The 13561-nt window shown below is 41.3% G+C and overlaps 1 protein-coding gene across 1 annotated transcript in view; it reads right to left on the bottom strand.

The window, feature by feature from the left end:
• Positions 1 to 6085: 6085 nt before the first annotated feature.
• Positions 6086 to 13561, bottom strand: part of LOC145400182 (allatostatin-A receptor-like) — a 203453-nt gene continuing 195977 nt past the window's right edge. Inside the window, exons 9-10 of the mRNA XM_080272694.1 lie at positions 10754 to 10843; positions 6086 to 6195 (exon numbers count right to left, since the gene is read on the bottom strand). Of these exons, the coding sequence (XP_080128820.1) occupies positions 6086 to 6195; positions 10754 to 10843 (200 nt within the window). The remainder of the gene's footprint in view (positions 6196 to 10753; positions 10844 to 13561) is intronic.

Genomic DNA, 13561 nt, shown 5'->3' with positions numbered 1-13561 from the left:
GGAATATGTCGTCTTCATTATTAATCAAATCTACCTTCCAGTTAAACACACTTGGCCATCAGTGACTTAAAGAGGTTAGGGATCTGCAGGATGACGCACAAAATGCTGTAGTGACCCTCTATTCTCTTATACAATCCTGGGGTGGGATACTCTGGCATGTTTACGATCGATTCCCAGTCGTAACGTCAGTCTGTTATTGCAGGAAGAACCAGAGACATGTTGTATTCTTCGCTCTCCTTTCTTACTCTTACTTGCAGAATCAATCATATAGGCCAACGATAATTTTCTTCTGGTACCCAGGATTTGTTTTTGTACGAAGAGGAAGAGACGTGGAAAGATCTGACACTCTCTGACCCTCTAACTATCGTCCAATTGCCCTAACATCCTGTGTCTCAAAGGTTTTTGAGTCTATTCTGAACAGTAAAATTTTAAAGCATCTTTCCTATCATAACCTTTCTGATCGTCAGTATGAGTTCTGTCAGGGAAGTTCCACTGGTGATCTTACTTACTTTTCAGACGCCTGGTCATCCTCCTTTCGGGACTTTGGCGAAAGCTTTGCCATTGCACTTGACATCTCAAAGGCTTTCGATCGAGTCTGGTATAAATCTTTAATTTCCAAACTGCCCTCTTACGGTTTCTATCCTTCTATCTGTGCCTTCATCTATAGCTTCCTTTCTGGTCGTTCTGTAGCTGCTGTTGTAGACGGCCATCGTTCTTCTCCTAGATCTGTCAGTAGTGGTTTTCCTCAGGGCTCTGTCCTATCACCAACTCTTCCTTTTATTCATCAATTGCCTTCTAAGCTGTACATCTATCCGTATCCACTCATATGCTGGTGATTCCACCCTTCACCTTTCCATTTGGTTCTCGCAACGTCCATCTCAGCATATACTTCAACAAACAAGGGATCAGGCTATGGCACACCTAGTGTCTGACTTGGCTCGTGTCTCTGACTGGGGTAAAAGTAATCTTTTTGTTTTTAATACATCAAAAACTCAGTTCTTACACCTATCAACCCCACAAAATCTTCCACAGGTATACCCATTAATGATTAATAATATTCAGCTTAATCCTGCATCATCCTTAAGCATACATGGGGTTTCATTCTCTCGGGACATACCTTGGAAAGATCATACTACATCTCTTGTAAAATCTGCTTCCAAGAGATCAGGGGTGCTAAGCCGACTCCACGGGTTTTATTCGCCCCTGTGTAGAGTACAACTCTCATGTGTGGTGAGGCTCCCCACACACAGCTCTTCTCAATAGGGTGGAGTCAAAGGCTTTTCGTCTCATTAACTCTCCTCCTCTTACTGGCTCCCTTCAACCTCTGTCTGTTCGCCGCACTGTTGCATCTTTATATTTTTTCTATCGTTGGCACCTCTGAACTGTCTGCTTGCATCCCTCCACCTCTACGGCCTGTGCATAGCACCCGTCCAGCAACAAACTCTCATCCCTTTTCTGTCCAACTCTCTAATGCAAGAGTTAACCGTTACTCCCAGTCCTTCATTTGTGCAACAGGTCAGCTCTGGAACTGTCTCCGTCTGTCTGTATTTCCTACTTCCTATGATCTCCAATCTTTCAAACGCACTGTGTCCAGGCATTTCGATATGAATAGATCTTGAATTTGGCTCTCTTTCGTATTGTTTTTGTTTTTTCTTGAAAGGAACGGTTTGCAGGTTCCTTGGCTTTGGCTCGTTCTTCCTTGCTTAAGAAAAAAAAAAATCTCACTTTCTTAGTCTTCCTGGGAAATCATGTCACAGTTACGACGCAGAACTGATTGCAAGTGAGTATGTGAATTCGACCGCTGGATACGCCCTCACTTTTGAGACCTGGGGCTGTATTCTGATGGGCTGAGGTGGCTTCCTGGCATGACTAGGTTAGCGATGTTTTTAGATATTCAGTCCTTACTATTCTCTTGCATTTATTAATATACTCTCAGCCTTTTGACCCGCTAACATATTTTTCATTTTAGTCGCGCTGTTGGCAAGCGAGTCCATTGAACTGTAGTAATGAAGGGATTAACGAACTACTTGTTTAATCTTTCCAGTTAGAAAAGTTTCTTACTTAAGAAAATCGTTAGGAAATAGCAAGAATAAAATAAAGTGGTCAGAAAATAGCAAGAATGAAATGGACAAATTACATCATGGAACTGAAGTTATCGTCTAGGTTGCAGAAATGATACAAGAAAATTCTGACCTCTTCTTTGCAGTTGCATTGTTATTATTTTGTTCTTGTTATCGGTCAGCGATTTTTTTCAGTCAAGGAAAATCTTTCCAACTGGAGGGATTACATATATACTTCATTATTCCAGTAGCTACTACGGTGCTCCCCTACTCTAAGAAAAAAAAATCGTTTGGTGGTAGCGTGAATAAACTAATAAAAAGACATCGTACTGAAGGGATTATCGTGCCGTATGCAAGAACATACACTGGTGAAAAAGCAGATTGGTGGATGGCAGCCTCCTTAGTTATCCAGAATATGTCAACTTAATCAATCACTGACTCGACTCATTTAGTGACAGGTATTCCGTTTATGACACCAACTCCGTTTACTGATATCAACTCCGTTCATTGACACCCACTCGTTCATTGACACGTATCTCCTCCGTTGACACCTTGTTCGTTCCTTGACACCTACCTCATTCTTTGACATGTTTTTCATTCGTTGACACCCCCGTTCATTGACACATTCTCCGGTCGTTGACACTACTCGTTCCCTGACAACTACGTCGTTCGCTGACACCTTCTCCGTTCATTGACACCCATTCCATTCATTAACTCCAGCTCTTTTCCTTAACATCTACTTCATGCATAGACACCTTAGTTTACCTCACTGCTTGCTCTGTTAATGTTTTTCTCATTTTAAACATTCTTCGTCATTTATCGTCTTTATATCCTCCTTCCCCTCCTTCAGTTTCCTTGAATTTGGGTTTGGTTTCGCATGTTACTTATTATCTATTTGAATTTAACTTTTTTCGCACATATATTCAGTTTCCTTTTTTCTGTCCTCGCCGTCCTGTTTATCATCGTTGGCAAACTTGTATTTTTTCGGACACTTTTAAGTATGATTGAATTTTCTTTCATAAGTTTTGATCATAATTTGATTCTTTCTCTAGTAAATTACTTACTTTTTTTTTTTCCTTTTCACCGTCCTGCTCTATCTCCATTTAACTTTTTTTCATTTTTTCCTCATCCAGTTTCCATTCTTTGGTCATTGGTCTTCTCATACTTACTTGAGTTTCGTGTTTTCCTTCACACAGCACACTATTTTCTTCCTTTTTTCAACATTTCCTCAACCTCCATTCAGCCATTCAGTGATTTCATTCCTTTTCTCACCAGCTTTCATATTTTTTTATTCTTTGGGGTTTTGTGCGCCTTTTGATTGAAGTTAATTGGCCCTCTTTTTTCTCACGTGCGTTATTCCTTTCTTTTGCCTATCCTCTGTCTTCTGTTTCTTTGCAACGACTTTATTGCTGCTTTCTACCCTCCATCATTTCCCACTTAGGTGCATTCTTTTATGGACTATGTTTAAACACTTAGCTATTTTTCTCCTCATATACTCAATTGTTCTTCCTCTCTTCTTTCTCATAACACATGTTTAGTTTTGAAGTGGATCCTTTCCTTACCCTCTTGTTTTACTTTGGCCCTCCCCACCCATTCGCCCCTTTCATCCACCCATTTCTCTCTCTCTCTCTCTCTCTCTCTCTCTCTCTGTAGGTAGGCCGTATCGTGGCAGCTAATGGATGACATCAAACAAGTGTTTCCAATATAAAATTCATATAATATTTCCAGTTCCATTCAGAGAATAAAACGTGTGTGAACTGATTGGTTATAAAAGGTTACATCTGCCCCCCCCACCTCCCAAGTTCAAAAAATGTCTCTTTAACTGCATAAAATCATCCCTCCCCAAGAGACATTCAACTGGACTTTTAAGGTTAAGTATGAAATGAAAGTCCGTATGATCATATTTCAGATTATTCTTTCCTTTTGAAAACACTTGGCCCTGGAAGCAAAACTGTCACATCTATACCTTTAAATTACGCATATGACAAAGCTGGTGAAAACATGCTGCTCTGAAGTAACATCTTGACCAAACTGGGAGAGAAATAGCTTTTAGCTCTCTGCTTGTTTTCGAGTGCTTATCTGGATAACAGATCTCCCCAAATAAAATCTGTGGAGATTTTTCCTTGTCCAACCTCCCTGACACTTATTTTTCCTGCTTTACTGGCCAAGAGGAACATGTGATGTGTTTTCTAAAGACTGGTCTGATTTTACCTACATAATATATAGTCACCCCGGCCAGCTTAGTTTTAGTTGAGAAGGAGATTAGGCATGAAATAATACACAGATCAGCATCGACAATTTATTGATTTTCTTGGCACAACATGTACATTACATAAAACATAAACACGTCTTCTCCGTAGGCCTAAGCCGATATTTTTTAGATATATATTTACTTAACATCAATATATTTATTGACACATTCCTCCAACACATTAATATTAACACCTCACATATACTATTTACATCGCGAAGGAGTATGTCTTAGTGATGCAATGCTGATGACCCACAAAGCACTGTAAAAGTATGATAATCTAAAACCTGACTCCCGCTCCCACACCACATCTCCTGCCCCTACCTCCCACACCACCTGTTCTACCCCTTCCGCACCGCCTGTCCTTTCCTCCCTCCCACACCATCTGTCCTGCCCCTTCCACACCACCTGTTCTGCCCCTCCCACACCAACTGTTCTGCCCCTTCCACACCACCGGTCCTTCCCCTCCCTCCCACACCACCTCTTCTGCCCCTCCCACACCACTTATTCTATCCATCCCACACCACCTTCCTGCCCCTCCCACATCTCCTGTCCTGTTCCTCCCTCCCACTCCACCTGTCCTGTCCTTCCCATCCACACTATCTGTCCTACTCCTCCCAGACCATCTGTCCTGCCCCTCCCTCCAACACTTGTTCTGCCCCTTCCACACCCCCTGTCCTGCTCACCACCTGTCCTAACCCTCCCACACCACCTCTCCTTTCCCTCCCACACCATCTGTCCTGTCTCTCCCACACCACCTGTGCTGACCCTCCCACACCATCTGCCCTGTTCATGCCTCTCCCACACAATCTGCCCTGTCCCTCCCTCACCACTTGTCTTTCCCCTCCCACACTACCTGTTCCGCCTCTCCCACACCACCTGTTCTGCCTCTCCCTCACCACCTGTCCTTCCTCTCCCACACCACCTGTTCTGCCTCTCCCAAACCACCTCTCCTGCTCCTCCCACACCTTCTGTCCTGACCTTGCGTCACCATCTCTCCAGCACCTGCCACGCCACCTGTTCTGCCCCTCCCATACCACCTACCCTGCCCTCCCCACACCATCTGTCCTGCCCCTCCCGAACCACCTGTCTTGCCGCTCCCACACCACCTGATACTAGAATCAACATGTGATTGTCTTGTACTGCTTCAACCTGGTTGCAAGTACCATGGTGGCCAAATATCGCCGTGCGAGTAATTCACACACACACACACACAAACTTATCCTACAACCATGGAGAAGTATAATGACAGTATATGGAATATGGAATATGCTGTATTCCATTAATTTATACCTGAGGAACAACGATAGTTGCTGGAGTTCACAACTACTGAATTATGACCAGATATTTATAAAAACTTATGTATTCTGGTAGTCTGGAAAACAAAGACTTCTGCTTGGCAGTCATTACAAAAACGTTTTTCTCTATCGACTTGATAGTTCTTGAAGTATGAGACTTATTTACTACTATGTTACACACTGTACAAGTAAGTCGGAGATCAGTCATTTATGCCTACAGTATATAACTGTTCACATCAGTCCATGTTCTGCGTAAAGCTGCTGACGAGTTTAAGTTCTGATGTGTGTGTGTTACTCCATTGATTATACCGGTTTTCAGCATAACCCGGTAGGCCAGTGACTCTGTACTGAAGTCAGGTCCCAGTTATAATGTCCATCACACATCATGGGCTTTTCTCTACCCTAACCTTCTGACTTACTTATAGACACATGACCCTGCAGCTCCAAGAGGATATACCCCTGGTGATAGAGGGCGATTACACCGAGGTGACGTGGTGGTGGTCGAGACTCTTGAGAGTGTTGGCACCGCTGGAGTTGTGGCCGTTCAGTTCCAGATACGAGGACGAGGCGAGGTCATACCCCACACCTGCAGGGAGCACACATGAAGGCTTGGAGGAGGAGGTAAGTAAATAAACGGATGGATAGAGAGATAAATTGATGGGTTGGTAGACGGACAGACAGATAGACTGAAAGAGAACGATAGACACAGGCAGACAGACACATACAGGTAAACGGAGAGAGAGAGAGAGAGAGAGAGAGAGAGAGAGAGAGAGTTTGCATTCTTGCCCTAATATTCACAGATAGCCGCACGATCAATTCCCTCGAGTAGCTAGAATTTGTTCTTGCAGGAATGATAAGGGAACATACAATCTCCCCATGCCTCTTGTTCATTCTACAAAATCACATCTTACGAGAAAAAATATGTTGCTTTTTTTTTTTTTTTTTTTTTTTTTAAGGGACAACGAAAGAAGAAAGGCACATCCGTCTCTTGTTCCTTTGGCAAATCAGAGCGCGAGTTACAAGAGGTAATTCATCATGAATTTGTTCGTAGGTCCGGGTCTTGAACTGTAAACCATATCCCAGTTGGCACAGAAGAATTCGTGTTAAGCAACTCCTAGGGAATTGATCCTAACCCCTGGAATCCGATGATGTAATTCAGTTGTGTTAATACCTTGCGATTTTCTCAACTCAGGAATAGTCTGTAGTATTGAATGGATTAACAGGGTTTGTGTTCAGGTCCTCCACTTCGAAGAGTTTACATTGTGAGGATATATGAATAAAATGTATTACTTAATCGAGCGAAGGGGTTGAATTTGCATGTAAATGAACGTCCTGGCTGACAAAACACGCATTACAAATGATGGCATCCGTAAGGAGCATATAGGAACATACAGAAATAAGGAGCATATGGGAACATATAGAAATAAGAACCATATAGGAACATTTAGAAATATGGAGCATATAGGAACATACAGAAATAACGAAAGCTAAGTTGTCACTGAACACACCGAAAAATTAGCATTTGTGACATGTTTTATTAATACTTACATGTCTTGCGGTACATATGAGTATAAATTCTGACACATTCTGACTTCTGCAACCTTGGGATGTCTTCATGAGATTATTCTTGCTAAAGTCATTCGATTTTTGGAGAGTCTTTTCGAAGTAGTGGAGAGGAAGGAAAAAAAGAAATAGATTTCTGCCTGTCGACTGTAAGAGAGGGGGCGGGATCATTAAGGAAAACAATGAACTTTAACTAAGATTGACTTTTCTTCTACAACGCCACCCGTATCAATGGTTTCACATCCAAATTCCCAAATGCTCTGTAGCAAGAACAAGAACAAGCGGGAAGAAGAAAATTTATCCTCAAATGACCCTTTTTAGTACGAGGCGTGTCTTTAACTGTACAAAATCGTCTGGAGATAGCAAGAATAAACTATTGAAAGACAGCATCTTACTGCAGGCATTTAAATATACGAGTGTTGCCGACTGCAAGCTGGTCTCTATGATGTGAGACCAGCCAGTAGGCAATGAACTCTTACCATGGTGTGGGCGTCCTAAAAGCCTTCATAGTACCTCTTTCTTAGCGGTTAGTTTTGCATATTATACTTAATCTTTTGTATGTTACTCATAACGTTTTAATCTCAACATAGTTGCATCAGAAATAATACCAAAGGATAATTTGAGACAATACACAGAATAAATCGTTAGGGAAGAGGTGTTACGAAATCTCAATAATTTCATTGGCGTAAGAAGATTTCAGCTACCTCTTCCTCTATTATTATTTTGTTTACTGCACTTCACTATTCTCTTGCATGTATTTATCTCCCTCTTATACTGAAACAGGTTGTACCGGTTAAGTACGCCTTGTGAGCGCGTGACGAGCGAGCGAGTGTTTGTACATATGCCTACATCATAATTTTCTCTTGATGTAAATTTTCAGCATTTGTGATGAAGTAGTTGAACAATAACAGAAGAATAAATGAGCTAGAATATTTACTTTCTCACGTTTCTTTTTTTCTTCTCTCTCTCTCTCTCTCTCTCTCTCTCTCTCTCTCTCTCCCCCCCTCACTCTCTCTCTCTCTCTCTCTCTCTCTCTCTCTCTCTCACACACACACACACACATACACACACACACACACACGCATCACATGTACAATTAACATACGAAAGTAAAAAACAACTCATACCTCGTATGGTGGAGCATGTCAGTTGGAGCCCTCGGTACATTCCCATGGAGAGCTGGGATTCAAAGGGGTTCCTTTGGTCTCATGAGTTAATAAATAGGTAAAAACAAAATTTGCATGTATCTACTGCCTGCTGATAGAATCTCTTCTCTATCTTACGTAAAAGAAAAGTTGTTAGCCTCTGAAAACCATTGCAGTCGGGACGCTTTGTGTCGGCCTCTCATTTCTCAGCTGAATGTAAAGCCATGTCCACACTAGGGGTCATGCAGCACGCTCTGCTGCGCGTCATGTTGCCCAACTCAGGTTTTTGTGCTCCAGAGGGTCTGTGCTACACGCTTCTGGCAAATCTGGCCAAGGGGCATTTCATGGTGACAGCGTGTGCCACGATACCCTACGCAGCAGTCTGGCTTCTATTGAAAACAGTTGTATTATTATCATTTCTTGTTACTCTACAGCAGGATGCAATGGTACAGTAGAAGAACATTCAGGTATTAAATGGTCAAGGGGCAACACCATACAGTTTATGGGATTGCTGAAGATGGTTCCATGTATCTGGCATGTGAAAATCAAACAATGCAAGAAAGGAACTTAAGAGGTGCAAGAATTTAAGAGGAGCTCCTGCTAAGATGCCATCACATAAATGAGCATCCTCTTTGGAAATGTGTACCTCTGTTTTCTTAGGCACATCATAAAATGCACTTATCAGCATTCTAGTGTAGTTTTCAAAGTCTTTCACTTTCTTTCTCATGCTCTGAGAAAATTTAATTGAAGCTCCCTCTGAAATTATGTCGAGACAGCCATGCTTGCACTGCACTGTATTCTTCCTATTCTTTTTCAGTTTGGCACAGCATAGTGCCACAATATTCCACACCAGTCTCTTAAACTGCTGTAGTGTAGGTATCCATCAACCTCCTCTCACAACTCAACAGTAACTGACACATACTGTCCATTGTACGAGTGTGGACATCATCAGCTTCAGCAACACGAGTTGGGCAATGTGACTAGAGCGTGTGTCATGATCCTTAGTGTGGAGCAAGGTCTAGTGAGGAACAGGGCTGACCATTTCGCTTCGCTGAACATCTTTGTGACGTCAGGTGGTACCCTTCTGGGATGTGGTGGGTTACCATACAGAGAAAACGAGTAAAGGGAATGGGTAATTGTGACAAATTACCACAATTTGATAACTGGTTTGTCTCCCTTGCCAGCACTATAATAAAATTTTATTGTTGGTAATCCTACTACTCTCACTGATTACATCATAATTTATCACTTCAGTACTTAAAACTTGATCAGTGGAGTATATGAACTAACTCATATCTGAATTCATGTACCATTCTTATCTTTTCCATAATGCTGGTGTATAAATATTACTGCTGTTGAATCCTTGGCGTTAGCGCATTTCATCACTACCTTCGTCATTACTATTAACACATTCCTCCTCATCATCATCATCGCTGTCACAACCATAGCTCCCACAACTTTTATACATTTTTTTTTTTCGCACATAGGCTGCATAGGACAGTACAAACACATAGTACAATACAGCCATCATCATCATCATCATCATCAACATATGGTGATTACTACCACTATCACACATAGGCTGCATAGGACAGTACACACACAGAGTATAGTACGGTCATCATCATCATCATCATCATCATCTTCATCAACATATGGTGATTACTACCACTAACACCATCATCATTATCACTATTATAATCAGCACCATCATCATCTGTGAGCCAATACCTCAGTTTCCATCTCTCTCTCTCTCTCTCTCTCTCTCTCTCTCTCTCTCTCTCTCTCTCTCTCTCTCTCTCTCTCTCTCTCTCTCTCTCTCTCTCATAGCCAATTTTAATTCATGTTATTAACAAAATCATAACATTATCGTACTGAGCGGACCGGTATGTTGCTATCGTAGTGGGAAGTCAGTAGGTGCTTAGGAACTTGACCCAAACAGTCAGGTACAACTGACCTTATTAACGCTACTGGAGCTGTGCGTTCGGGTACCGCGTGACGTCATGCGCAGAGCTGTCCCATTTTTACCCAGGGATGATGAGACCTGGTAGAGTATCTCCTTAGACCTTGGTGTGGACAGGGCTTGAACATCCCTTCGCTAAGCTTACTAGCTTTGCTCGCTGCGCTCGCTAGCTCTAATAAATGACATGCAAGAGAATATTAACGAGCCATATGCAGGAATAAACTGTTAAGGAAGAGGAAATGCAAAATCTTCATATCCAGTTCGGACTTTTTAAAAAGCGAGTCAGGCCTGAGATGCAAAAAACAGCTCATAGTTTCTTGACGCAACCATGATTTCCTTTTACAGGAAGAAGGATAGAACCGTGCAGAATCATTGCATGTGTCCCTTTCATCCTGCAAAAATATGTGTTAGTTTACGACAGGGAATCGATCGTAAGTGTACAGTATTATTGAATTCCACCCATGAAATCTTACCGTCATGTAGGTGAAGGGGGTGAGAGGGGCCCGAAGGGGGAGTGGCGGGGGTGGCCAGGAGCACCGCGGGGGGGTTGTCTACCCGGGGGGCTGAGGGGGAGGGAGGGGAGGAACGGGGGAGAGAAATGGCAAGTCAAGCTCATATGATTAAAACTTGTGTCTGAACTGTTAATGTACCTTATATGTATGCATATACGAGTGTGTATATATATATATATATATATATATATATATATATATATATATATATATATATATATATATATATATATATATATATGTATATGTATATATATATATATATATATATATATATATATATATATATATATATATATATATATATATATGTATATGTATATGTGTATATATATATATATATATATATATATATATATATATATATATATATATATATATATATATATATATATACATATATAGTGCTTTTACATTTTTACATTTGGAAGGAGCAGTCATTAACATCAATACCATGACGTAATTTTCATTTCACTGTTGCTTCCTCCAGACACTTTTACTCAGTTCAGGAGAAACTTCTCGAAATAACGAGGTTAGAAATGACTTTCACTGACTTCTTTACTATAAAAGGTCTTCCTTGGAAAGGAATAGAATAGTCTGCAAGTCTATCTATCTATATACCTAGGCTGCTTTCCCCAAGGTAAAGGAGGTAGCCGAGACAGGACGACAGACTCCCTATTTACTCATCCACTCAAACACATTCATTCGCATCTTAGCCCCAAAGGGGAGAAAGGACAGATCCTCACCGCACCACACCGCACGAGGGTCAACTGCGCAGTGCAATCAGTGACATCGGCATCAGGGCCCGACAGCAGAGCTGGTTTACCCCTGCCACTTCATAATTGACCCATCCCCTTACCCGCACCTGACCTGATTAGCTGATCGGACCAAATGCAGGAGAATATCCCCTCAGGGCTGTGTCATCATTTATTCATTCACAATTTCTCTCCACTTATTTCTGTCACGCACAGCCACTCTTCCTTGCTCAACAGACATCCCTCTCGCATCCAAGGCTCTCTTCACACTGTCCATCCATCCTATTCGTGGTCTCCCTCTCAGCCTTACATCTCTCACATCAGATCTAGTTATCTTCTTCACCAATCGCTCATTATCCATTCTCTCCATATGCCCAAACCATCGCAACACCCTCTGCTCAACTCGATCAGCCATCCTCCGAACAACTCCAGTTCTCCTTCGCACATTATCAATTCTCACTCGACCCATACGCGTCACTCCACACATCCTCCACAGACACCTCATCTTCATTACATTCAAACTTTTCCTCTCTGCAATAATAAACCATCATAATAAGTCACCTGATTCAAGGAATTAAGAATTAGACAAATGTATCATAGTCACAGTCTTGAAAAGTTAAGGAAAAAAATTTATTGCAATGGTAAGACAGAATTCGCCAGAATGCACTACACGTTGTAAGTGAAGGCAAGATTACTGGCAGACAAATACAGACATTTAGGGTTGTATTCTCGTGAGCTAGGAAGCTTTATAGCACCTGTTCGTAAGTGGTTTATTTTCCATAGTACACATTATTGTTCTCTTTCATATTATCGGTCTGTTCTTAATATCGATATGGCCTGCATAAATAACATACCAGGAAATATTTAAGTGTCATACACAGAAGTAAGCTGGTAACGAGGAGGAGCTAGAGGCCATCCTATGCTGACGAGAATACGACATTTGGGAAGAAACAGACTATAGAGGTCGTGAGCAGCAGCAAGAAGAGGATGAGAGGGAGAGGGGGTGAGGTGAAAGCGGAGAGCAGATTATAGTTTTTGAATCATTATAATGTCATAATCATCATGAGACACTAACTGTGTGTGTGTGTGTGTGTGTGTGTGTGTGTGTGTGTGTGTGTGTGTGTGTGTGTGTGTGTGTGTGTGTGTGTGTGTGTGTGTGTGTGTGTGTGTGTGTGTGTGTGTGTGTGTGTGTGTGTGTGTGTGATGAAAGAATAGACAGGAGAGGGAAGGTATGGATAAGTAAAATGTCGCATAAATGAGATAAGTCATATGGTTGTACAGAAAATTAGAAGAAATGGTGAGTGAGAAATATACAATAATGATTACTGTATACAACAGATTTATATAAATTAAGGTGCACAGCTATTTCCATTGGTGATTCATTGGTTCAGAAACCTCTCTCAGCAGTATGTAAATTCATTAGCTTTACCTAAACTTTAATTCTGAAGTCAGTAGTGTTTATGTGAAAATTAGTATTTTTATTGCAATGCAAAACTTGAAGATGACGAGACAATCATCACAAATATTTGACTAACAGCTATCTTTTACCTTACGAGCTTTGCGAACTAAATAATTCCCAGGTATTTGGGAATCTGTACCTAGGAGGGAGACTACTAGTAAAAAAGAGTGATACAGTAGTTGCGTGAACGGATCCTAACGATGGTGAAAAAAAAAAGAAGTAAGTGATACAAAAGCAGCGTCCGACCAATAGTCGTGAAAACATTGATTTGTTCCACGTACCGTCATTTGATGTTGATCCCTCCATTTCTCGTCTACCTTACTAGTACAGATACTTAAAATACCGTTATTCATATGCTCCACAGAACCATGTCACTATATTGTTCTCCATCAGTAGTCTCAACATCTACATCTGAGTGCCTACACATTCAGCCATTTATTCCACTTTAAAGCCAATTTAAAATAATCTCTGCAGCTCCTACTCGTAATTTATGTCTTTTGTACAACTCACTCATTCTTTCATCCTCCATTTTGGCTAAATACACTGTCATGATAC

The sequence above is a fragment of the Coenobita brevimanus genome, chromosome 51 (genome assembly GCF_032717465.1).
Source record: "Coenobita brevimanus isolate Jiangsu-jjx chromosome 51, ASM3271746v2, whole genome shotgun sequence".
In the NCBI taxonomy this organism is placed as follows: domain Eukaryota; kingdom Metazoa; phylum Arthropoda; class Malacostraca; order Decapoda; family Coenobitidae; genus Coenobita; species Coenobita brevimanus.
This window is presented reverse-complemented; position numbering and strand designations above follow the sequence as displayed.